General features: G+C 53.6%; 1 protein-coding gene across 2 annotated transcripts; it reads right to left on the bottom strand.

The window, feature by feature from the left end:
* Positions 1–404: 404 nt before the first annotated feature.
* Positions 405–26,324, bottom strand: LOC104550245 (Krueppel-like factor 5). Of its 2 annotated transcripts, XM_062006911.1 has the most exons (6): positions 26,304–26,324; positions 25,939–26,141; positions 13,477–13,524; positions 9,803–10,685; positions 6,825–6,884; positions 405–3,464 (listed from the first exon to the last, which is right to left on the bottom strand). In XM_062006911.1, the coding sequence occupies exons 2-6, from the start codon at positions 26,101–26,103 to the stop codon at positions 3,286–3,288; spliced, it is 1,335 nt and encodes a 444-aa protein (XP_061862895.1). In that variant the 5' UTR covers positions 26,104–26,141; positions 26,304–26,324; the 3' UTR covers positions 405–3,285. The 2 variants fall into 2 exon arrangements, with proteins under 2 accessions (XP_061862895.1, XP_061862896.1); XM_062006912.1 differs by lacking the exons at positions 13,477–13,524; positions 26,304–26,324 and having other exon boundaries at positions 25,939–26,303.
* Between the last annotated feature and the right edge of the window lie 302 nt (positions 26,325–26,626).

Here is a 26,626-nt window from a genome sequence, read left to right as displayed (position 1 = left end):
ACACAGACAGGGATGTTAAACACCAGATCCCCAGCCCAGAATGTCCTCCTGTCCCCTCATCCCCTCACAGGGCAAAAACTGAGTGCATGTCATAAAGGCAGAGGGGATTAAGACCAAACTGTCCTGCTCCTCCTTTTTCTTTACCCAGTATTGCACCAGCAGCTTGAGAACCAGCTCCCCATTCCTGCAAGGCGTCAGCTCAGGCCATGTGAAAACAGCCATCACATTGCCTGGTGCTCCAGGGATCTGTCCCCTGCTCCAATACCCATTTCTTTTCCTAATCCAACCTAATAAATAGTGCTTTCCCCCCCCCCTCCCTTTTCTTAAGCCTGTAAAATCAGCACATAGGCACCAGGGGCAAAAAGAGCATCTGCAGTGGGAGGGAACAGAAGCAAGATCACATCTCCACAGGATAACATTTTATTACAAAATATCAGATAGATTAATAGTTGTAAGGGATTTCTGGGGAGGGAGAGGTGGGGACAGGGGAGTATGTAACAAACAAAAGCATCACCAGAAAAATAAACCTTCCACCCAAGTTTTCCAGGTCCCAATTATTTCCTTTTCTTTCACATCGTGTCCATCTCGGACAGTGAGCGACCCCCGCGAAGCACCACGCGGCTCTCAGCCTATTTACAGCGACAGTTAGATCATTTCCCCTGCTACAATCCAGGCTCCCACAGCCTCCCAGGGCCTGGAAACCTCTCCCAATGTCCTCATCACCCAAAAGTCCCAGGAGACCTTCTCTTGGCTCCGAGTCCCCGTTGCAGAGCAGGGCTCTGCTCCATCCCCAGCAAACGCTGCCCAGAGCTGCCGTGAAGCTCAAGGCTGGAGGCCCTTCTGCTTCTGCACACATAAAACTAGAGCTGGCTGGGTTTTTTTTCCTTCTGCCTTTCAGGGGGTTTTGGTTTCAGTGTGCTGCCTTTGCACCAGTGACACATTTGCATGTGTGTGCTTTGCGTGCTGAGCGGGAGGCCCTGCTGGGCTGGGGGCAGGGGGGTTGCTCAGACATTTCTTCCTCTGCTGCCCCATCAAATTACAAAACAAATTACAGATAAAAATATATATATATATATATATATATACACACACATAGAGGCTATGTGAGGAGGAACAGATGCTTTTCTTTCTTCCTGTAGTTAAAAAAAACCCCAGATCATCAGGAAATGATTTCCAGTTGCCCTCAGATTTCAAGCTGCCTGTGGGCTGGTTGGGCTTTGTACTGGTTTTCAGTGAACAGGTTTTGGGCCCCATCGGCACAGCAGGAGAGATGGGAATGGGAGGCAGGGGAAAAGGGAAGGTTTCCATCTCAAACAAACCCAAAAAGAGGTGGGAGGGCTCACCCAGCCGAGGCCTCCAGGCTTCTAAGCCCCCATTCTTCAGAGGGAGATAGCACTGCACACTCTCAGATGGTTCAACCCAACCTCCAAGGTGAGGTGGGAGAAAGCAGCAGCCCATGTCCCAGTGGTGGCATTGAGAGGGTCCTGCTCTGTTCTGAAGAGAAGCCAGACCCCACAGTCAATAGGGTGGCAAACGAGCCCATCTGGTCCATCAAACCCATCAGCTGTGACAAGCAGCAATGAGAGCTGGGAAAAGGCCATGGAGAACACACACACGTGGTCAGCCAAAGCTGCTGTACAAGCCAGACCCCAATCCTCAAGTGAACTTGGTGTCAAGAGGGGTCATCAAACCCTCCAGCCAGGCAAAGACCCCAGTGCTGAGCTCTGGAAAGCCCTTCCCATTCACCATCGTGAAAAATCCTCACTTCACCTCTCCATTCCCACCTCTCCGGTGGCATGGAGAAAGGAGGAAGTTTCTTGCCAAAGAGCTGCAGAAAGGGCTCACCAGCCCCAGGCACATCATCTACCCCAAAGCCCACACCACTCCCCAAACCCTCCCTGCCCTCCTGTCCTGCCATGCCACACCACCCACGTGAAATCAGTTCTATTTACCTGAGGCAAAGGACGAACAGGAGCTTTGTTGCAGTTTTCAGCAGGAGAGAATAAAAGAGGAGGGTGCTGTGGGGGAAATCAATATTGTAAGGCACCAGGCCCATTATTTCTTCCCCATTTACCTATTACTGCACAGCTGCTGTTTCAACTGGCATGGCCTGGGTGTTCTTCTGCCTAAGTTTAATCTCAGCTAGAGTCTGAAGAGTGGCTGCTGTGCCCCACGTGCTGCAGCAGCCCACAGAAGACGAGAGCTGTGGGGAGCCCAAGGCTCTGAGCCTGTGAGGTAGTACCATGATTTCAATCTGAACAGCAGGATTGATTGGAATTTGTTGCAAAAATTTCTTTTCCTTTTTTTTTTCTCTCCCTTTCTGTCTGAACATATGAAATGGCAACAGCAAAAGGTTGGTGTGATTGGCAATGACTGACCCTGCTCGGGGCAGCAGCAGAGCCTGCCCGGTGCTTTTTGGAGAAAGGCACGTGCTACAGCGTGTTCTGGGGAACCAGAGCTTTGTCAGTGGCTGTTTTTGCAGTCCCCTGGGTAACTTCAGGACCCACACTGGTCCTCCCAGGGACATCTGAAGTCAAAATTCATCTTGGAAGCAGAAATGCTAAGGACATAACCAAAAAACCTGGCCGAGCAGGGCAGCGCTGTGCAGCCCCGAGGTGGGCTCCACGCAACACAGCTGATGGCTTTTGTCACCTGCTTTTGTGCTGTCCCTTGCTCTGAGGCACGTCGGGTGAGTTTGTCACACGCCTTTTCTTCTACGCCCCCACAGAGACTGGGATTGTCAACCCAAAGAGCCCTGGGCCTGTGCTCCTGTCAGAGGTGCCACATCCACGGCTTTGTCACGGGGCAGGGGGCCAGATCCACAGCCTTGCCATGGGGCAGTCCAAGAGGATCACGTGGACACGTTGAAGCGAGAGCTCTCCCATGTAGTCAGGCTGCCAACCTGTCACAACCCTCCTTGGTCTCACCAAAAGGGAAGATGTCCCACAGAGCTTGAGACACAGAAGACAGTTGCTCCCGAGTGACAGATAAACAGCAGGTTTGCTGGAAGAAAGCCCTTTGGAATGCAAGGTGCATCACCCCAGTGCTGCTGGGAGCCTCTTCATGGCATCAGTCTGTAATAATAACTCTTTTTGAATGCAATTTCATTTAAAACCAGGAACAGCTGAGGACGGGGCTGGCAGAGGGGGCTTGTTCACCACTCCTGCCCCGCTGCCTGACCACGGCGTGGGTTTGTTCCTACGTGTGAGGAGAGGAGAGGCCCCTCAAGAAAGAAAACAAAGAGTTTCAGCTGCTCTTGGAGAAGTGGCAAAAAGTAGGTGGCTCCTAGTTCTGGTGCCGCTTCATGTGGAGAGCCAGATGGTCAGAGCGGGAGAAGCAGCGGCCGCAGGCCAGGCACTTGAAGGGTTTGGCGCCCGTGTGCTTCCGATAGTGCCGGGTCAGCTCGTCCGAGCGGGCGAAGCGCCAGTCGCAGCCTTCCCACGTGCACTTGTAGGGCTTCTCACCTGAGGGAAGAGCCACGGGTCAGAGGCAGAGCACAGCCCTGCCACACACATGCCTGGGCTCCCAAGCACCCGCCCCAGGCTCCTAAACACCAACCTGGACTCCTAAATACCCACCCCAGGCTCACAAGCACCCATCCCAGCCTCTCAGAAGTGCCCATCCTCCTTGGAAGGCAGAACAGGGCTTCTGTCCTTCTGTCCCACAGCAGAACAGGGCTTGTGGTCACACTGATGCTTTATGGCACCGATGTGGCTACACAGTCAGCAGCCACTGAAGGAACGTGAGAGCGCTGAGCTGCAATAGCCAGGTCTTGTCCACGTGCCTCCCTCAGTTTGGTTTCTAGTGCTGTTTGAGTTCCTGATGCATTTTGAAGCATTTCTGGCTAAGAAAAAAAAAATCCTGAGTTCTTTTTGGTTTTCTCTTAACTAAAAAGCCAAAAATTCCTATGGGAAGTGTTGCTGCTCAGACAAGTGGGAGCATCAGGAGGAAGCAGGGGGCTATACTGGATAAATCTCCCTCAAAGCCTCTCATCTCTGAAACCACCATCTGACACTCTCTGCCCTGCAAAACATGAAACTCCTTGTTTCCTTCACAGCCTGTTGGGTGACGTAATGCCTCTGTCCTCTCCCCCTCCTCCTGCCCATACACACCTCTTCTCAAACTGAACTCAATTAACACTGTGCAGCCTCTCAGCCAGCTGGGAACTGGGCTGGAAAAGCCCACGGTGCCCACTTCCAGGTGCCTGCGTGTGGCGGTGGGAGAGCCGAAGGCCTGGCTGCGGCCCTCTGCCGCGCATGGGTGCGGTGCTCTCAAATATTAGCCCTCGCTCTTAACAGCCTGAACAAGCAGGCAGAGTTCAGGGAATGTGCTGACTTCCTCGACCTCAAATATTTACCCTTTGCATCGGCCAATTGCCGAGCGCACCGCAGCAGCACGGAGGCACGTAGCCACGCAGCGTGCGTGCACAGGCATGTGTGGCCTGCTCTGACACGTCTCCCCGAGAAGGGCCTTTCCTCCCTGCAGCCCCTGAGCTGTGGATTGAGGCTGGGAAACTGGAAAACATTCAGCCCCAGTGAGATCTATGGTGGTGTGCACGCAGCAGATGGGATGGGAAAGCACTGACAGGGCACCAAGCCCACGGCCCGCTCCTCAAAAAGCCCCTGGACTCTGCACCACAGGGAGGAGAGAGGGGAATTTTTTATGGCTCAGGTAAACAGAGAAAGTCAGTTTACAAGCAGCACTCTGGATGTTTTAGGGCATCTCGGGGGTGGCATTAACGAGCCAAGACAAAGGCGTTGGGATTTACGTTGCGCAGCCACAGACATCGTCCCAGGCAGGTGACCTGGCTGGGTCAACCCCACCAAGGCCCTTTAGTTTCAAACAATAACAGGTTGAACTCCAGGGTAGAAACAAAATGCTTTCCATTGTCCCAGGAGCTGGCTCCATCTCCCAGGACAGCACGGCAGGACAAGCTCAAACAAAGGGCCCCGAGTGGTGTTCCCAGCCCCTGGGAAGCGGCTCGGCAGCCACTGGGTTATATATTTAATCTCACAATGGCACCCAGGAAATGAATGGTGTCTCCAGGAGATGAATACGACCCAGCTCATAGCAACGGGCAAACCACAAGAAAAGATCTTAGAGATCATCTACTTCTGGGCCCGGCTGCCATCAGGTGAGGAACAGAGAGAAAGGGCGGCGTTAACCCTTCCAGCGATGGGGCTGGCGCAGCACAGGGAGCTGGAGGGGCTGGGACGGGCTCTGTGAGGCCGAGGCCTCGAAAGCAGAACACGAGACTTCAAATGTTAGTCACAGACCCCCTGAGCCTGCCTGCAGATGTGTCTCTGGTTTGGATTCCCTTCTTTTTACCCGCCTCACACGCCACTAGCTTTCTCGACTCCTCGAGTCACGTCCTCCCTCGCCTCTCTGCCCTCCCTTCTTACTGCAAGTGAAACAGGAGGCAAACAGACTTTGCTTTTCCAGCTCAATTACTGGGAAACCTGGAAAAATTACTACATTTTATTGGGTTCAAAACCCACGCAAGTTTGCCTGGATACATCTCTGGGACAGTGCCCGTCTCAGCTCGGAGCGGAACAGGAAAAGAGATACTTCATTCTGCCGTAGCCCTGAATACAGACTGTTGTTGTGACAAACGCTTATCACCACCCAGCCCTCAGCGCTGGGACAATGTCCTTCCTGTTCCTTTCTTCCACCCCTTCCGTGTTGTTCTCCAGCCTGCTCCTACCCAGAGCAAGCCAAAGAAATATTGTGCCTCATGCACAAAGCAAAATCCTTTGCTGGTTTGTTCGAAGGTCTGATAAGAGGAAAACGGAACGGAGCCAAGTGCAAGAGCCGATTCCCAGCCTCAGGATGGGTTTTGTTCGTTGTTAATAAAAAAGAAAAGTGAACTCTGGGCCCGCTTAATTGCTTTCGGTAAAGATCAGCCCTTCTATAAAAGAGATTTATGAGGGCACTGATGGTTCCTGGACTACCTGGGGATCTGATAAAGTTTCAGGTATAATAAATGCCGTAATGAGAAGGCCTGTGCTTGAATGCACAAGTGCCACTGAGCTAGGTTTAGCCCGGCAAAGCTGGCGGTGGTGGGAGCTGCTCTGTGCTAGTGACCCCGTTTACACAAGCAAGGGCAGCCCACGGCACCTTTGCCCTCAGGCTGAGGGCACAGACCTTCCATACGCCCTGGCTTCAGCAGCTCCAGCCACACACCACTGGCAGCTGCTAAGGGGACAAGCTCTGGGGGTGAGTGGTCTGCGTGGCTGGTACATGGGGAGATATGAAAGGTTCCTTCCTCTCTTACAAGGGTGCTTGATGTCAGAGAGACAGCCCTTGTCTCCTCAGAGATCAGATCTGTGCACCACGTGGCCTTTACACAATCTTTCTGTAGGCTAAGCAGGATCAGAGCCAGCTTAGATTTGAGAGATCTCAAAGGAAGAACTCAGCGACAGGTTTTGGGGGCATTTCTGCCTCCCAACCCATTGACTCAAGAACCTCCAAGAGCTCTCCTAAATTCCAGAGCAACCTTCCAGAAGGCAAGTGAGTATCACAGAATCACAGAATGTCCAGGACAGGAAGAGACCTTGAAAGCTCATCCAGTCCAATCTCCCTGCCAGAGCAGGACCACCCAGAGTGGGTCACACAGGAACTCGTCCAGGTGGGTTTGGAATGTACACACAGCAGTGTCCAGTCACTATAAAGCAGTGTAGCCATTGAACTGGTTTTGAATGTCATCATCAACAGACCCAGCTGTGCTCCCTACCCCAGTAACCTCCCTACACTAAGGCTATTATGGCCTTCACTGACGGGCCCAGTGTCAGCAGCGCGGCCTCCTGCCAAAGCTGAGTCCTTACCTGTGTGAGTCCTCTGATGGGCCTTCAAGTGGGAGCTCTTGGTATAAACTTTTGAGCAACCTGAGGAAAAAACAGAAAAGAGGCAACTTCCCTGTGAGAAAGGGGCTCAAACAAATGGAGACCGTTTCTATTTGGGGTTAGGGATAGAGAAGGCCTGAAAAGGACTTGGGGTAACTATGCAAATAAGCCTGGCTGTATCTGGGCAGTTTCAGCAGTAACTAAAGAGCATTTGCGCCCCAAGACAGACCTGTACAACATCCATCTTTTGCCACACAATCCTGACACCCATGGGCATTGTGTTGGGAACTGAAGGGGAGAGTCAGTGAAAGAGCCAGGCACTGACTTTCAAATCTCCCTTTCCTCAGCCTTCCTTCGAGGCAGGATGAAACCATTAAATTCTCCAGCATTAGCTGATGGCTTTGTGCTGGCATTTGTCTTTCTGGATTCCAGACATAACCCATGTCACGACTGCAGGGCTGGAGGGAAGATGGACCTTGTAATAGCCCCAGCAAATATGGAAGAAGCCATTCCAGGAAGCAGGAAACACCAGGTATGCTGTGGAGCCACAGCTTGGCTTTCAGGATCCAGAACAAAGCCAGTGGGAAGGGTTTTTTCAGAAGATCAGCAACAACAGGTTTAATCAAAGAAAGGCTCTTGGCAGAAATACTGGGACTTTGGGAGAAGTTTTAACAACAGACATCTCAAAATGAATCACTGCTGGTTCCTCATTTCTGTTCGACAAAGCTTAGGGAAGCTCATGCTGCCTTTATGGCCTTGCTTCATTGTGTTTTGACAAATATATTACAATACAGATTTGCATTTTCATGACCTGCATAAGCAATCTAGTCACATTTTCTGTTCCAGTGTTTCCACTTAGCCTAAAGAAACCTCTTGCAGATCAGCTCTCTGTCTTGCCCTGTTCAGGAGCTGCAGGAGCAGCTGTCTGCCTTTCCCCTCCTTGTGGTAGGAAGGATAAGGGTTGGTGACCCAATTCAGTTTTGTTTCTAATGCTCTGAAGCCTCAGAGGCCCCTCACATTTGGGAGAGAGATGAGAATGCATGTGTCCAAGGACTGCCTCTGGGCTGGGCACAGGCACAAGCAGCCAGAGCAGATCCCAAAGCCAGAGGTAGCAGCACGGAGGAGCACAAGGCATAGCTGAGCTCAGCTTCATTTCCCCATGAGAAAAAAGTGCTGGGGTCACCACCTGGAAACTTGGATCAGGGCTTTGCAAACAGGACTCCCCTGTTGTCCCAGACACTGGTGAGAACTGGGCCTGTCTCCTGTCACCGGTGTGACCTGGGCATGCCTCCTGTCACTGGTATGAGCTGGGCCTGTCTCCTGTCACTGGTGTCAGCTGGGCATGCCTCCTGCTGCTCCCTCCCACAGACTTGCTGCCCCTGCCACCCATCCTGACTGGTTTCACCTCCAGCTGAACCTCAGTGTGGAGGATTAGGAGAAGCCCTCCCCTGTCCCTGCACGTACACACTATCCAGCCACATGGTGTTTATTCAGTGCAGGTTGTTGCAGGGTTGGGTTTTTGATGCAGGTTAAAACCCTGCCGAGCACAGGCGAGCTCTGCAGCCATCAGGATGAGGCTCTTGCTCTGAGAAGAGCAGAGGGGTTTGTCTCAGAGCAGTGCTCCACTTACACCCTGAATCTATCTTCCCCTGTGACCAGCAGAAGGTAAAAAAAAAATCAGCAGAAGGTGTTAACCACAAGAACATGGGTGCAGCTTCTGGCTCAGGAAATCCCTGATCTACAGGTTGCCAGAGGGTGGGAAGGTCTCAGCACAGAGAGATCTCTCTAAACGTGCCCTATTCTTATGTACTTCCTTGGGTCACTGCTGGAGACAGGACCTGGGCTAGACAGTACTACAGCCTCTCTTGTGCCACGAGAAGGGCACATAAATCTTGCAGGAGGCAGTTAGGAAATGACTTTCCTCAGTTCACACACCCCCACAGGAAAACTGTTTGCTAATCCCCAACAGCTCTATGACTGGGGCCTGGCCCAGGAAGCAGAAGGTGTGTGTCCCAGCACAAGGACTGGTGATTTCCAGGCTCTTACACTGGTTTCATAGAATCATAGAATGGTAGGGGTTGGAAGGGACCTTTAGAGATCATCTAGTCCAACCCCCCTGCAGAAGCAGGGTCACCTAGATCAGGTCACATAGGAACATGTCCAGGCGGGTCTTGAAGACCTCCAAGGAAGGAGACTCCACAACCCCTCTGGGCAGCCTGTGCCACTGCTCTGTCACCCTCACAGGGGTTTCTCTCTAGGGACACAACTGCTTCTCTCCCATGCAGCATGAATGAGGGTCTGCAGCTGTAGGTTCCACAAGCTGTCTGTCCACACTGCAGGAAACCCTGCAAGATCTTCTCCTGCCAAGGCAACCTGGGGCTTTGGATGGACACGTTTGGATAATCACCACCTCAAAATGCCTTTCCACATCATCCTAAAGCAGCACATGAAGCCACTGAAGGATGCAACTCAGATTCAGCTCACAGAGGAAGAGAACTGGGGCTACAGAGAGAGACTGTAAAGACCGCTCATGGAAATTACTTGATGGTTTGCCTTTTCTTATAGGAGACGGGGAAAGGAAAGGTCAGGGGTAGGAAGCTCACATTTCACCCACAGAGACCACTTGGCTGCTCTGGGTCGAGCAGGAGCCAAGTGAAACGGGCAGCTAAGGCAAGAGAAACACCCCTGTGTGTGGCAGGAGCTCTCTGCCTGTCAGAACCACGTTTACTTTTGCCAGAGTCAGAAGAGGAAAGGGAGATAAAAAGGCATCAGCCAGCACAGGCAGGCTGGGCCCCTTCTGCTCCCTTGGCAGTGGTAGGACCCCCATTTCCCTGGGCCTCTCCACCCAGCTCCACAGCTCCCTGCATCTTGCAAAGTGATTTCAGCTGCAACTCCTGCAGAGGCCCAACGCAGCCCTCAGCCCCTCCAAAGCCAAGCTGGTGCCTCCACCATGAGCTCACCTGGGTAATCACAGTGGTGGATCCTCCTTTTCTCCAGCTCGGGGTTGTTGCGCCTGTTGTACTTGGGAGGCTGCATGACAACGTGCCCTTGGGAGAGGGTCCCAAGGCCGTTGGGGCCTGGGGGGACCTGGGATGACTGGACCAACTTCAGTCCAAAAGTGGCTTCATAGGATGGTGGGGGAGAGATGGTGTTGATGAGCTCAGGCTGATTTTCCGGGCTGCCTGGCTGCGAGTTGGGGGGCGAAGGGGGCAGGTTCATCCCTGGAGCAGGGTAGAACTGCCCTGAGATGCTGAAGTTTCCCTGTCCCTGGGAGACATGTGGGTACTGCTTCACCGGCCCTGCCGGCTGGACGGCTCTGTGGACCACGCTGGAGACAGTGTTGTGGGCGCCGAGGCTGCTGATGGCCGTGGTGCTGCTGGAGGAGGCCGTCAGCGGGGGAAGCTCGGCGCTGCTGCTGCCCAGCGGCAGCTGGTACAGCTGCGGAGGGTTGGCGGGCAGCGGGATCTCCGAGGGCACCTCCTGCTTGATGAAGATGTTGTTCACTGCCACGGACTGGGGCATGCTGAAGACGCTGGTGAAGTCGGGCAGGGTCTGCGTGGAGCCGGAGGCAGAGGAGCAGGGCTGGGCGAAGCTGGTGCCCGGCTCTGTTTTGATCTGTGGGAAGGGTGTCAGGGGCTTGGGGGGCCGGTAGAGGCCGGTGCGCAGGTGCGTGGTGTCGGGCAGGATGACGTTGATGTTGACGCTGTAGGGAGCGGAAGGAGACTTCTCTGTGGAGAAGAACTCGTCCACCACCGAGGCACTCTCCCGGCGGTACTTCTTGTCTGGGATCATTGGGATGGGGGGCATCTCGTTTGAAAGGTACTTGTCCATTTCAGACCGTGCCTACAGCAAAACACAGACAGGAGAGCTTGTGAGGAACGACCTGGACACGCTGGTGGTGGGTGTCAGACAGTCATCCAGAACTTAAGCTGGCAGGAAATGGAGCAGTGAGAGGGCCCAGGAGTCTCAGCTGAGGTGATTTAGCTCATCTCTGACTCAGCCACAGACTTCTCAGAAGTGAATCACTGTCCTTTGTCCCACTCCCCTCCTACCTGTCTGCACTGATAATGGGCAGAGGATGCAGTTATGAGGGAAACAGGGCCTGAGAAGTGCCAAGGTTTAGATACAAAGCTTCGGTCATAAAAAGAAAGTGAATTTTAAACAGGAGGAATGAGGTGAAATCAGAACTCCTGCTCCAGTCTGCCTCAGGCTTTGGGCATGCTGGATCTGCAGCCCACCTCAGACATGCTGACTCTGGTCTCCTTAAAGCACAACAGCCTGAGATGTATTGCATCTTACTCAAGGGTGATATCTCTGACTGAGAATATTCTAGGACGATATCTTTGAACTGATTAAGAATAATTTGAGCTCTAGCCCTGGAAATCTAAGCGGTGCTCACACTAATTCAGTGGACTGTGAGCCTAAAATGGAATCTGCCAGGGATATTACTACTGTCTTGGTAAAGTGACTCAGCCTTCACCTAACCTTTGGTTTAGTTTGGGTTCTGTTTTTACAAGCCTGGGTCCTCTGAGCTAACAGGGCCTGGAGCTCAGTCACTGCGTGCCAAGTTTCTTCCCCTCCTGGTTCACTCCTGGTGCTGCATCCCACTGGATCCAGGCCCAATCCTTCAGCAACCTGATGGAGCAATCTGCTAGGAAATTCATCCCCTGGCGTTTGATGACTCAAGTTCTGCTCTCTGTGGTTAAAGATACCAGCACTAATGCTCTTCTATAAAGCTACAGCCTTTAATTATGTGGTTATCCATGTGTCAGGCTCATTGCAAAGCCCTCATAGACTCATTCATATGTAGAGGAGCTGGCAAAACCACTGGGTTTCCCTGGCAGAACCCACAGAGCACTTCAGGAAAGCGAGCTGATCTCACCCCACACCCTGCACGCTTGAGCCGAGGCTTTTACAGCTCTGAACTATGTCACTGGAGTGCAACGGGCCAAAGTCATCCCTCCCGCAACTGCACCGCTCTCCACAAAGCTGGCTGGGACCCAGGCGGCTTCCTCGCCCTTTCCAGCGAAACCTGTCACCTTCCAGCGAACCCAAACAGCCTGTGCAGCTCTGCAAGCCAGCCTGGCATGGCACGGGCAGGCTGGCTGCCACCCAGCCACGGCTGCGTGCCACAAGCACACCCTCTCCTGCCGCACGGCTGGCAGCTCCCAGCAGCTGCACTGGCACTGGGTGCTACTCTGTGCTCACTGCACTGGGGGCTGGGGGGGTGTGTGTGCCCTGTGCTATAAATCCCCATCGCCCTGAGAAGTCCCTGGCCTCCTCAAAGAAGGCTGAGTGTTGGCTGATCTCGGAGCCATCGTGCTGTCACATCCATGCTCCAGTGAGGAAACGCTTGCTCAGGAATACCCCAAAGCTGAGACAACAGCAGGGAAGAGAATCAGAGACCATCAACTCAGTCCTCATGGGTCCAAAACCCCAACTTCTTCTCTGCTACCCCTTGCAGTGTCCAAGTTTGGGCTCCTACGCAAGGGAGAACCACATCAAGGCTTTGGAGCTGAAGCCTGCAGCCCCTTCCCTCTGCGCTCACTGGCACCGTGCTGCTCCCCTCAGGAGCCAGCTCGCTCTAGGCAGTACCAGCGGCTCCAAATGCCACACATACCTGAGCAATGAAACGACCCACTTGCCAGGAGTGGGGGCAGGGGGAAGGTGTTGGATCTTTTTTACTTCTACACTTCCCTTATCTCTAGCATTTAACTTTCTCACCTTCAGTTCCCAAGGGAAAGTCTCAACCTCTAACTCCAGGGAGTCCTTATGCAGCAGGTGACCAGACAGATATATTAAATGTACAAAGGCCTGGAGAGCCCTCATTTTGGATCCAAAACCTGAATTCTCAGCCAGAGTCCCCCTGTTTAATGTCTCCCAGACTCCTTTTCTCCCATAACCACCTCTACCTGCAAAGAAAAGTCTTTTCCTTGGCATTCCATTAAAGCCTGATAAATCCACTGCTGCTCCCGAGCAGCGCTGGGGGCCTGGGGAAAGGGTGCATTAAGGGGTAGCTGGTCAGCAGAGCAGAAGCACTGGGCTTTCACCAGACAGGAGAGGCTACCAGCCCTGTCTGAGGCTACAGCCCCACTGGGCTGTGTGGGAAAGAACAATGAGTGTCCCACTCTGCTGGAATCCAGATTGACTGCACCACAGACCCTTACACAGCCTCCACAAGGCTCAGCTTTGCTTGTTCATAGCTCAGAAATGCCCAGCAAGTACCAGAGCCGGTGCTGACACCTAACACCAAGCCATTGTCCTAAGCCCCTCCAGCCAATGCTCCATCCCAACACATCCCCTCGACTGGTCGGCACAACTGGGGTGACCAGCTGCTGACACATTGAGGTGGGACCCAACTCAAGTGTCCCAATACAGGTGTCTGTCTCTCACTGCTCCTTTCAGTCATGGGGATCCACTTAGTGGACACACAGGAGCCACAAAGGAGACTGTAGACCACCCGGGGCCTGTGTAGCTCAGACAGAGGCAGCCTGGGCAGGAGGAACACCTCCATGTCCCTGTCAGTGGATGTGGGTGAGGGGCAGCCCAAGTTCCATCTCTGTGGGGCTTTAGTGGTACCTCTCACCAGTGGGGCCAGAAACATGCAGAGGGAGGGATGAGGAAAGCACTTCACCTCGAGAATGAGGGGTGGCATCCGCTGTTCCATCCTCATGGGGTGCAGCTGTGGGGCAGACAGGGATGGGTTAGTGGAGCAGCTTCTCCATCCCCCATAGGCCTCCCCAACCACCCCCAGCCATGGAGGGCTTCACCTCCCTCTTCCCCAGCCCCCTCCCCAGCCCCTGGACCCTGAGCTGCCCACCCTGTCAGCGGGCAGATCCCTACAGTGTCACCCACGAGATGGGGGTGGGATGCAGTTGCCTACCACGGGTTGGTAGGCAGCACGAGGGCAGAGCTGCACCAATGAAGGGGGGAGTTATCTCCAGTTCTTGAAACAGTATTGATCTGCCTCTGTGTGTTCAGCATCAGCCTATGCACCATTCTCCTTTCACACCCTGCAGCTGCTGCTGCCTGCTCGCTCCCACTGTGTCCATTTTCTCCTCCACAGCCATCACAACCTCAACCATTTCTCCAGTTCAACAAGACTGATGTGAAGGCTTTTCTCACCCTCCCACTTTGGAGTCACACACACATTGCCAGGCTGGTCAGTCTGACCAGCAAGGACTAGAAAACAGCTCAAGCTATCCTCTCTCACACAGAAAACCAGCAAAACTAACTCCATGGACTCAGTTTTCCCACTCTTAGGGTGTTCATATTCTGGGAGTCGCATCTAAGTGGAGGATATTCCTTGCAAGGTCATAATAGATGACAGTGCCAACAGGCTGGGAGTGCTGAGAGCTTTCATCACGGGAGAGCCACTGGTCTCCACGTGGTCTTCATACCTGGAAGCATGACAAAAAACTTAAACATGAAATCAGCCAGGTCAGAGCTACAAGGGTTTGGGGATTGAAAGCTGTGTCCCATCATCCTCATCAACTGGAAGAAACAGCTTCAGAAGCACCTACATGTTCCAGACAAGCCCCTTCACAGGTAATGGCACCTCATCAACACTTCCATGTCCCTAAAGGGTGGATGTGAGCAGGAGGGGACAACACTTTTTTCTGCGGTGGCCAGTGGCAGGACAAGGGGCAATGTACATCAGCTGGAACACAGACAGTTCTGCTGAAAAAGGAAGAGAAACGCCTTTGGTGCTGAGGTGAGGGAGCCCTGGCCCAGGCTGCCCAGGGAGGGTGTGGAGGCTCCTTCTCAGGAGGTTTCCAAACCCACCTGGACACGTTCCTGTGCCCCCTGAGAGAGGGGAACCTGCTTTAGCAGGGCCTTGGGCTGGAGCAGCTCTGCAGGGCCCTTCCAACCCCCACCATTCTATAATTCTAATGCTTAAGCCCACAAGTCCAGCTGCTGGATCACTTATTTTGGGTCAACCAGGAGACCAGCAAACTCCTCTGCTCTGTCAGCTGTCTGCTTTCAAGACCTGCCATGGTAAGCAGCAGGGTTACAAAGGAAGCAAGGCGTGCCCTGCAGGAGGAAGCTCTTTGGCCACTGATCCTCTGCCGTGGCCAGCCCCGAAGGGTGCTGGCAGCAGGCTGCAGCCCTGCCCCAGGCCACTCTGGAGAGGGCAGCTGAGGACACAGGAGAGAGCCATGACCTGGAACAATTATCCCTTTCTCACTGTCTGCCAGCCACGGGCAGGGAATTAACCCTTTTCTTCCCTTTTTGAGAAGAACTGAATGCACCACGTCGCCATGGAGCTCAGTTCATCTCAATACTGCAAGTTCATCGCAGTACTGCAACATGACTTGATGAAGCAAGCCTCCAGGGCCTTTGAGCTGAAAAGCCACTGGTTATTTAGTGGCTTTGGTGTCTCAGTTTGCCCTGCAGTCATTAGTGATGCCATCATTGCAATCACCAGAGATGAGGGTGAGATAAAGGTCTGGAGGCAGCCCTGCCCCAGACTGCACCAGCAGCATCGACAGGAGCTCCAGCAGCTGTCACAGGAGAGCAGCTCAGGCAAAGTGAGCAAAGAGGAGTTCACACTGGGATCTTTGGTTTGTCCAAGGGGAATTCAAGGATAGCTTTTCATACTGTAAAAGCACCAAACTCCTGGGGTATTTTCCCCTCAGAGTCATAATATCTATTTCTGAACACAGAGAAGGGTTTTTTTTTTTCAACTTGCCACAGAAAAGAAAGACAAGAAAAGACAATCAGGGAAAGGGGTCAGAATGAGCACTTTGCCCACCCCAGACAAGGCCATTAGACACCAATTTGTGTCACTGGCCCAGCAGGACCATGTTACACTCCACAGCAGCACATCCAAACCTGGGACCTGGCCACTGAAATTCCCCAGAAGGAAAGGTAATACCAGCAGCCTCTGAGAGAGATGGATTCTGTAAAGAACCCAGCTCCACAAGCCAGTTGCTCCATGAAGAAAGCAGACAATGAAGCCCTGCTTCCCCCAGAGCGGATTCACCTGTGACTAATGGGCACTGACTTGAGTCTTCCCCTTCCACCATCTGCCAGTTTTCATAAACCCTGTAGGAACCTCCTGCCTTGGAAACTTCTTGCCCTCCTTCAGGTATTGTCAAAGGGAGGGTGAGGTGTTATCAGGACATTGATCAACAAACACAGAGTCCAAGACAAACATTTCTTAGGAGGACACAAGGGGAAAAAAAAAAAAGAGAAAAGGGTGTTTGAGCCAAGTGTGCCATTCTGCCAGGAATCAAGCACCAGCAGTGGCCAGGGCACAGGGCACCCCGGGCTGTCCAGGCAGGAGCAGGGACCTGTCTTTCCCATGATAAAATGCTTTCTAATCTGAAGTTGATAAATAACAAACTGCCATAGAAACATCAGATGTTGTCACCACACGGGCAGCAGCTGAGAACAGGGAGAGAAATCAATGTTTGCTAAACAGGCAACCAGCTTGTAAAGTTGGCTGAGGGAGCGGTCACGGGGGAGGGAGGGGGGGGAAGGGGGTTTCTTCAGTGCTTTGGGACAAGGTTTAGCAGCAGCCCTGGCAGTGTTGGGTTAATGGTTGGACTTGAAGATCTTAAAGGTCTTTTCCAAACGAAAGGATTCTGTGATGCTACTCATGAGCTTCAAGCACTGTGTCTGGCCACAGCCGTCCCATCCTGCCCAGTGACATGGGGGGCACTGAGCCCACTTGCCCCCTTCCCAGCAGGGCCTCAGGCTCCTGTTCACAGCCATCCCCGGGGGGGATTCAAGGGTTGGGGGGCTGGTGGGATGCCCATTTCAGGGGCCTGGGTGTCCCTCCTCGGGGTGAGGAGCCCTCCCTGAGCACAGGCGTGCGTGGCACAATGGTTCTACCCGTTGTCTGGGCCCTGGGATTGCACAGTACAGCCTTTCTCATACATGCACCTGCATGAAACTCCAGCCTCCAAGGGAATCAGCAAACAATGGGGAGGATAATCATCAATCAAAACCCATGGCAAGTACCTGGCAGTAGCCCTTTAAAGGCACACATTATAAATAGAGCATATTTATATACAGATTTGGTTCAATATCAGCATTTATTGTCTCCTAGTTAAATATTGACCTGAGTAAATATTTGTTTCCCTGATCATTTGGTCTTGATATTGACCTCGATCGACGTTATTTTCTGTTTGTTCCTCAAGTCTTCTGGAACTCTCTGCAAAACGGGATTAGCAAAGAAACCCCCAGGACTCTTCCTTTCAAGTACACACAGGGCCAAATGTTTACTTGCTGGAAAGAAACAAAGCACCGTTGCAGGTGGCAGAGCTGAACTCTGTGCTTAAGTAGGTGGGTGCTGGGCTGCAGAAAGCCCTGGGCAGACTCTTCTGCCTGCTCTCTCTCCAAGAAGTTAGGAGCAACTTCAAGAAACTAGTGCTGCCCTCAAAGCATTCAGCTGTCTGTAAACATGCGGTGGGGCAAGAGTCATCTTCATTTTAGCCACCTGGAAAGTGGGCACCTGAGCTGAAGTCCCAGTGCAAGTGCTGTCTGGAGTCCATGGAGAAGGCTGCCAGAGGTGATCTATCCCACTAGCTTTCCAGTGTGGAGCTGTCACACTTTTCCAGCAGAGCAGCTCCTGAGGCAGGTCAAAGATACATCCTTTCTCCAGGCTTCTGCCAGGAGCTCATGAATGGCCCAGGAGCTGAGACATGCTGCTCTGGAGGGTTATTCTGGTGCTCTTTTGTGCCCTTGTGTTTGAACTACCCAAGGTAATTATCACCTCTCAGAAACAAGGAATTTCCTTGAGGCCAAAGAGTCACCCTCAAAGCAGATGTGGGCAGCTGGGAGGTTGGGTGGCCTCTGGCTGAGCCAGTAGGCAGCAACACTTCCAGCAGACTTGCTGACTCTGTTTGCTATTCCTTTCCTCTGACAACTGATAAAGACTCACTCAAAGGCAATCTACCTGGGTTATTTATCACAGAAACCATGCCACTACAGTCAGCAATCCCAGAGGCCAAAGAAACCAGGAAAGACACCCTCAATCCAACTCCAAGGTCAAGTGCCTGGAAGAGGAACAGTTGGGAGCAGCCAGGCTCCAGCAAGCTTTAAGAGAGCAAGCAGAAACCTTTCAAAAGAATAAAGGCATCCATGGACTGAAAAATCACTAGGAGCTGGAGAACCAGCTGCACCATCTCCAGGCCTTACTGAACACGTGCAGCCCACCTGGCCGTAGACAGGTCCAGATGAGGGTCCCAGGCTGATGTTGCAGTAGCTCTGCAGTGCTTTCCCCGATTGCAGAACAACCAAGTGCAACCCCAGCACAAATTTATCCACCTGTTTCTAACTATTGCATGGACATAGGACACTGGGGTTGTCCTTGAGCCTTCCAGCTCCCCTCTGGTTACACATCTATGGCAGGGGTCTTGAACCAAGTGTGACATGGGAGAGGCTGTTAGAGCTCTTAGGGAGCTTCCCCAGAAGGGTTATGGGGGGGGATTCACTCAGCCTCACTCAAGCCATCTAAAAGCTCACACTCATCACCTCCTCTGATCAGAAGAAAAGAAGCAGATTCCCAGGGCACGGTCTGACAAAGGCAGAGTGAGTCATCCACTGCTTGCTGGGGCTTGTGAAGTCCTCCTGGCATTCAGCAAGTGATAAAACAGGCCCCAAAGCCCATTCTTCCTAGCACAAGGCACAAGGCAAACCCAGTACTCCCCACACCTCAGGTTACACATGCGGATGGCAGGTCCCACCAACCTTGTGGCCCTTCAGCTTCCTCAGCAAACCAGTCAGCAAAGCAAACCAAACCCCAGGGCAGGTGAAAATATTGGGCTTGAGAGAGTAGGTCTTTGGGCCAACTTCTTTCCTCTGAGCTTGCACAGCACCTGGCACAGTACAAGGCCAAGAAGACACTGCCAGAGTCAAGCCTCTTCTGCCATGGCATGCCACCCGATGTATTTCCAGTGTCTGTGCTGCCAGGAGGGTCCTTCTGTTAGCCTGGGAGCAGAAACCTTCAAAGAGTTTCTTCAAGATCCATTCCCTTCACCTTAAACCCTCTCTTTCCACATTTTGCCTGTGTAGAAATGAATTGCCAGTTGCTGTTAATGAAGAGAAGCTGATTATGGCACCAGCTGATGATGGACAACTGACAGTTCAGTGGAGAAGGCACCAAGCCCTGGAGAAGCTCCAGCCAGAGCATTTTGGAGCCTGGGGTTTTCCAGCCCCTGTGACACTTGTTGTGACCCAGGGGTGATGTCAAACAGCCACACTAATGATTTTGAGTTCTCCCAAAAGCACAAACAACATAAACACCAGATATTGACAGTCACTCAGGATAAAACGTTACGTTCTAAACCATGATCAGTCGGGGAGAGGAGACACCTCAGCTTTTCCATTCAGTTCAACAAACTCGAGTTATTTCCACATCTCAGAGGGCACCATCAAACCTTCTGTTCATGGTGAGAAGGATTTTCAGTTTCATTCCTCTGCCCCTGGGTGCAGCTCCCTAAACCATCCTGGAGGAGCAGCCAGATGGAAAACAGTGATGTACAGGCAGCACTAAAACGATGGGCTGGGCTGGCTGGTGAGTAGGTACCCACATATCTCTACCCTGTCCAGGATGGGTTCAGATTCAGGAAACAAATTGCCTTAGATGGGATAGACATGATAACAGAGGGATGATATTCTTTTCCCCTGCAAGTGATAAGTACCTGTGTTTTCAGAGCAGCAATACCGGGAGCAATTTCTTGCCACTCTCTTCTCTTGCTCGTCTTGGGAATGCTCCAAGGAGCAAGGTCATGACATGCATTTTACTACTTGCAAATCCTGCCCTTGGTGGAAACTTGAAGGTCCCCATTGCATTAAATAAAAAAAGAGAAAATCAAAAGCCACTAATTTTCAAAGCATTCTCCAAGCATTTCTGAACTTCATGAAAGATTCTTTGTTTGAGTTTCAACCTGAGCTTGGAAGGGGCTGAACCTCTTTGATGTGGTAAACAGCCCATGGGGTTTTTTTTTTCCAGAGTTTTCATGCTAGCTCAAGTTCTGAGAACATCTGAATTGTAAACATTAGTTATCCAATCCCCAAACACCAGCTGTACCCTGTGACTCATGTAATTCACCAATGGAGCACAAGAAAAGCAAATATTCTAATCAAGGGGCTCAGCTAACAAGACGGTTGTAAGTGTGATTATTTGCAGTGGATGGGTTAGATAAAAGAACTCACTGGACCAGGGAAGGAGAACAAAATAGCGTAGGTAGCTGACCAAACAGGTTTGAGAGGGGAAAATTCACAGTTGATGATGCACCGGCCAGCAATGCATTACCTGAGCCCTTCGTGAGTAACTTCAGATGACTGTTTGCTTCCCACACACCACTCAGGAAGACAGATAAAGGGAAACCCGTTGCTTTTGTTATGGAGCCCTAATCCCCTGTGTTCCTCCCTTAAATAGCTGCCTTCCCAGCATCCAAAAAAAGCCACACAACTCCACAATGTGCTTCTCTAACTCATTTGTAACCCCTCCCATGCCAGCAAGTGTAAAACGGATTGGAGCGAGGGCCATGCAGGAGGAGGAGCAGCAGACCCCTAAGCTGTTTCCCTCTTAGCACTGTCCCTTTCTCCCTCTCCCCACCTTGCCGGGCCAAACTTCCCCTAAGCAGAACAATCAGCCTTTGTACCACCAGGACAAAGCCATTGTGCTTCAGGAAGCTCAAAGTTCGGCCGTTTCATCCTACGCCTTGGCTGCTTCCAGCAGCGCTTGCGCACGCAGCCGGGGAAACCTGCCCATTGGCGGGGAAACAGCACTAAAACAGACACTGTGGCTGAGATCCCCCCAATTTCCCCACCTCTGGCTCACCAGGAGCACCACTTTTATCCCAGGCCTGCTGAGCAGTAGCAAGCTCCCCACTGACTTTGGACCCACTCCCACAAGAGGATGAGACCCGCAGTGGGGCCACCACTCCCCCCTACTCCCAGGACTCCAGCTTCGTGTCCTGTGGCCTCACAGACACCTCCATCAGACTTGCAAATCTGTGGGCTGGTCCTGAAAGCATCAGGCTCTAGCTCATCACAAAGCAAAACAGCCCAAAAGGATCCCTCCCTCCTGAGATGCCTCTAAGCCAGAGGCCACACAGGGCTCAGCCACACCAGCAGCCAACCCATCGTCTTGACTTGTGCCAGGAGGGATCAGGTGAGCCCATTCCTCCTTGCCCAGCCTTGAACTTGACACCTCTCTGTCACCAATCTGTTTCTGCATACCCCTCAAGCCTGACCAGGCTCCCAGCACCCTTTGAAAATCAATTTTGCACACTTCTGTAGAATGCATGGATGGCTTTGAGCCCTTCTGCAAAGGCAGGAGCATCCCTGGGAGGAGATCACCCCAGACACCCAAGAGGGAGTAGACAACCATGACCTCACACTACCTACAAAAGCACATTATGTGGACTGAGTAGCAGAAGAGAAAGAAGGGAGCAAGTCACTGAACTCTCATCTGACCAGACCAGCCCACTCCACTTCCACAGCTGTTTGCACATTTGTACCTGTGGGATGCTGGCAGAAGCCTGAGCTCAGCTGGTGGAGCAGAGGGTGGGTGAGTGAGGACTGAAGCAGCACAGGGCCAGCACTGTGAACCATGTCTCATCCTACAAGTGGTGGTGCAGAGCCTGAGCAGAGTCCTCACACCAGCCACGTCCGGCGCAGAGGGGCAGGGAAGTGCCTCCACACCACAACACTGCAGGCTGAGGGCCTGTCCTCAACACAGGCACAGACTGAAAACTGCCACTTGAAAACCCACTGAGCTTGTGTCTGTGGTGTCCCCATACCTGGGGCCACACTCAGCAGTGTGACCTTCTCCTGAGCGTGCTGAGCACAAGGAGGAGCCCGGGAGAGACACAATATTTTCAGTTCCCTCTGAGCACTCAAGGAGTGACATTAAACTGCAGAAAGATGCCCAGGTTCTGCTCTCTCCAGCCACAACAGGCTGTTAACATCTCATTACAGGCTCCAAAGCTACCACCTCTCCTTTCCCTGCAGAAGAGCTTAATTCATTCACTGCATGCAACTCCTGACAGACCAAGGAAACAACGCACTCCTTGACAGCCGTGCTGCCCACTTCTGCAGCTCTAGTAAGAAATAGAGGAGCAGGATTCCTTCCTGTCCCCCAGACAAACTATAAGCAAGGCTCCTCATCCTGGTTCCAAGCTCTGCAAGATGCTGGGCCACCATGCAGCAGGAAAGCCCATCCCTGGACTGAGAGAGACCCACCATCTAGTCATCGCCCCAGCACAGCCACGTCCGTGCCAAGGAGATGCAGAACATGGCACACACGTCCTTGCAGGGACAGGGCAGGACTGAAACAGCCCTGCATTGCCTGGAAAGCTGAAAATGCTTTGGACCAGCTTCTCCTGTGATACCAGAAGCAAAATCCCTGCCAGAACACAGTCAGAGGAACACTGCAGCACCAACATCCACCCCACTGAAAGGGCCTGGGAAATGCTATTTCCAGTACTGAGGATCTGAAGTGACAGGAAAAGCTCTTGGAGAACATCACCATTAGATACCATCTAATCTGGGAGGTGCTGGGGCTGTTTTCTTCCTCTGGGAGCCCCCCAGCCAGCCCTTGGGCAGGGCAGAAGGGAGGTGTGCCAAGCACAGGAGTGAGGAACTGCCTCTGGAGTGGGAATTGGGCTTAGAGGACAGCAGGAGACTGTCACTACTGTTTCTCACCTTGCAGCAGCATAGCACACCCAAGGAAAGAGGCAGTGCAGAATGAGATAGCCTGGGGCTATCTCCTCAGTCACACTCACCAGGACTTCCCTTCTCACCCAGCAGAGCCTCTGTCCTCACTGGGTGCCCACCAGTCTCCACACAACTGCCCTTGGGGCTCCCGATACAGGTAGACAGGGGGGTAAACCAGGGAACAGGCTGTAGGTTTTGTCCATCTCTCTTCCCAGGTCCTGACCTCACTCAACAGTGCTGCAGAGCCAAACGACCCTCCAACAGTAGCCAGCAGCTCTGAATCCACAGCCAGTGCAGCCACTGGGACTGGTGCTGCCTTCCTTGAATCCCTGAGGAGAGGCAGTGGCCAGGATGACATCCCTGAGAGCCTCCTCCCCACCTTAATTGTAGCAAACCCAGCCATGGAGACGAGCACAGGCTGCTCCTTCCACCTCCCCTCACCAGCCCCTCTGCTCTTCTCAACTGCAGGGAAGCCCATGAGGAGCCAGCTCCTGTCCCACACGCGTTGGGCAGGGTGCAGGGGAAGTGTCGTCTCCTTTCCCTCCACACTGATGACATTCCTTCTAGGAACAGCTCCTGGATTGTGGAGACCTGGGTCTGTTCTCACCATCTCCCTTTCCATCACCACAGCTCCCTGCCCAGGGGCAGCTCTCACAGGAGGGCAGGGACTGGGCTTGCACCACCCAGGACCACACTTACACCCGAGGAACACCATGGCAGAAAGCTCAGGAGGCACAGGGTGGCTGAACGGACTTGGTAGTTCATCCTCAGAGAGGCCAAGCCCAGCCCAGAGGGACAGTCACCCATCTGACATGCAGCAGATGATCCCAGAAGGTGCCTGGGAGCTGCTTTGGCTCCCCAGACCCGAAGAGCAAATAACAACAAGGAGGGAGCAGCAGGCCAGCCCCAGTGTCCCCTCACTCACCCGGCGGTACCTGACAGCCAGGCAAAGGGACCCTCTCCTCCCCTTCTGAAACGCTTCCCTGGACAGGCTTTGCTCTTGGTTTCACTTATTTTTTCACTTTCCTTCTAGCATAGGCCTCTTGAGATTTAAAGGGAAAAATTCTGTCTGATCTGACTCAAACCAGAAAGGAAAAGTTCTCTCAAGCCCTTTTCTCTCCCTTTTTCTCTTTTTGCTTGGTTTCTGAGCTGGGGCTGGGTGACTGAAAAGGCCGAGAACAGGGAAAAACTGACCATAAACTCCACAAAAGATCCATTTCCACCTGACTGGAATAAAATCTTTACAGGAAAATAGCTCCCAGCTCCCACCCTTGTTTGAAAAGGGATTTGAGGAGGTGGGAGGGGGGAACCTTTGTAACCAGCGAGATAAAGAGATTAGCTGCGAGTTTGCTCCTTTCTTTGCCAGAAATGGGCCAGACAGAAGTGAGGAGAGCTGGAGCAGCAGGGAATGCCCCACAGGTGATAGCCAGAGCTCTGACAGGTCACAGCCTTCTCCATAAGTCTTGTCAAACTGCTCTGATAAACACCTTCCCGAGCAAAGGCTTTCCCAGACGTGCAGCCATCCAGCTTTTCCACCCTCCAGCTACTAGGGCAGCTTCTTTGTCATCTCTTCTCCGAGCCCCACAGCCTTTGGCATTCTAAGAGACAGCGGACAGACACGGGGAAGGCTCCTCCCCAGAGATGTGGGGTCCAGCCCTGGGCTGTCAGGGGTTTGCCACCCAGAAACACTTCTCCCTGGGTGGGTTTGCAAAGTCCCAAAGCAGCTGTGGGGGGCTAAGCTGGTGATCCAGTGAGCAAGGGTGGGCTCGTGCTCAGCTCCAGCCCTGCAGCTCGCCAGCCTCCCTCCCAGGGACACCGTTGTACATAAGGGACAGGGCATTATTTTACACCCCACCCTTGGCTGCCTCCACCCCAGGGCAACCAGTAGTGGGGTGTCATTGCTCCAGGGACCAAAATGGGATGAGAAACCCCTCTTCCCTTTGAAGGGTAGCAAGGATAGTGCCGCTACCTAATCCCACCTGACAGCCAGGGCTGCAAACATGGAGAGAAAGCAAGCCTCACCCTCCTCCCAGACCAAACAGGGAGCTGCTGCCCTTACCTACCAAGGACTGGCCCAGAGATAACCCAGACCTTTCTGAAGAGCTACTACCAGAACAAGAACATCTCCCAAATCCGGTGTGAATGAGCAGGGGTTGTAGCTGCCCTGGGGTTACAAGGAAAAGCTCTGAGCCAGGACCACCACAGGGGCAGGAGGAGGGTGCTGCATGGCCCTCTGCCCCCATTTTGACCCCAACATCTGTGACCACCGCTCAGGGCCACCGTGGGTGCCGGGTCACCAAGGTGTCACATGGAAATACAACAATGGAGACCCTGCTCCCTCTGAAGGACAAGGCCCCAAAACTGACCCTTTTGACATCTGCACTGCTGGGACGGGGGAAGCAGCAGAGGCACAGCCCCGAGCCCTGCCCTGTGCCACACCATAGCCACCCGACATGGGGATGCCCCGCCAGCAGGGCCCAGAGGATCGGCAGTCGGGGTGAGGAGTGAGGGGCCAGAGCCGCCCTCCCATCCCAATCAAAATGGCGCTGGGGACGTGGGGCGCCCGGTTAATCATTAGCCACCCGCACTGCCGGGCACCCTGAGCCCCAGCTCACCCCAGTCTCCCAGGAAAGAAGGGGCTGAAGCCACGGCAGCGGGCTTGGGGCAGGCCTGGCTCAGCCCCTTCCCACCAGGAAGAGCAGCTGAAAGCTCTCTGAGGTGGGATGAGCGGCCCGTCAGCCAAAACACCGGCGAGGAGCCTGTCTCCTTTGCCCAGGGTGGGCAGCAGGGCTCAGACAGGCTTCTGCCATAGCCCAGGACAGAGTGGGCGTGCGAGAGGGGCACACGGGCAGCAACACCCCAAAGCCACGTATCCAGGGCTTTAGCTGCGGCGCACGCGGGAGGGACGCCGCTGGGGAATCTCAAGGAGCATTCCTCCCCTCCGGGCTGGCGCAGAAACCATACACACAACCAACTACAATAGAGAAGCTCCCGTTTCCCCACCCTGTCACACAGCCACAGACAGATCCCGTCGCCCGCCACACGCTGAGGGACGGCGACGGCGCGGAGCCCCACGGCACCCCCGCCTTTGCTGGCCCCAGGGTGGAGGAACTGAGCGAGCAGAACCCAGGCTCTGCTCCCAGACGGGCCACGGGGTGTTTGGAAGAAAGGCAGGAGGGGGGAAAAAAAGGAGAAGGGAAAAAAAAATGAAACCCAACACGCCCAAGAGAAAATGCAGCAGAGGGGGAAGCACGAGCACACACAGCCACCGAGGTGTTCCAGCAAAGAGCAGAAAAACAAAGCTCAGTGAAACTCCACGCTGGCGTTGGCAGCGGGCAACCTGAGCTCAACTCCACCTGAGCGGGCACCAACGGCCCCGTCCCGCTGCCCCGCGGCACAGCCACGGCCTCCACCTTACCTGTGCCAGGTCGGGAGGGTTTTCCAGGGGCCTGGAGAGGGGTTTGATGTCCTCAAAGACAGGGGCATCCTCGGTGGGTTCCCCCGACATGGTGACGGGCTTCAGGGGCGTGAATGCCGAGGGGTCCTCGGGGAGCGGGGTGCGCAGCAGCAGCCCGCTGCTCATTCCTCCCGCGCCCCTGGCTCCCCCGGGGGCAAACTGAGCTGGGGGGGAAAAGAAGATGTAAACAGAAAAAAGAGTGGGGAGAAAAAAAATAATCAAGACAGGGGAAGGGAGGGGGTAAAAAAAAACCCTGAAGGCAGAGGCGAGCCGGAGGGAGTTGCTAATCCTGGGAGGCCAGGTGCCGGGTCGCGGGAAGGCTTTACCTGGGCTGCGTGCGGGAGGAGGAACGCCAACCTGGAAGCGACGGTGAGGCTGTGCCGAACCAATCAGGCTCCCGCCGACAGCCCCACCGGCAGCTCCACCGGGCCACTCGCACATAAAAGGCTCCGGGAGCCTGGCGGGCGGCCTCACCGGCGGGCAGGCTGCTGCAGAGAGGGGCACGGGCCTGCCGCTGGCACCCCGAGCGCAGGACCCCCAGGCGTGGGGCTGGGGAAGGGCCAGCACACCCCACGGCAGGGAAAGCCTCTCCCAGGGTGAACTCCTTGTGCTGAAACAAGGGGGTTGTTTAGTTTAGCTTTTCAAAGCA

The sequence above is a fragment of the Colius striatus genome, chromosome 13 (assembly GCF_028858725.1).
Source record: "Colius striatus isolate bColStr4 chromosome 13, bColStr4.1.hap1, whole genome shotgun sequence".
NCBI classification, from domain to species: domain Eukaryota; kingdom Metazoa; phylum Chordata; class Aves; order Coliiformes; family Coliidae; genus Colius; species Colius striatus.
This window is presented reverse-complemented; position numbering and strand designations above follow the sequence as displayed.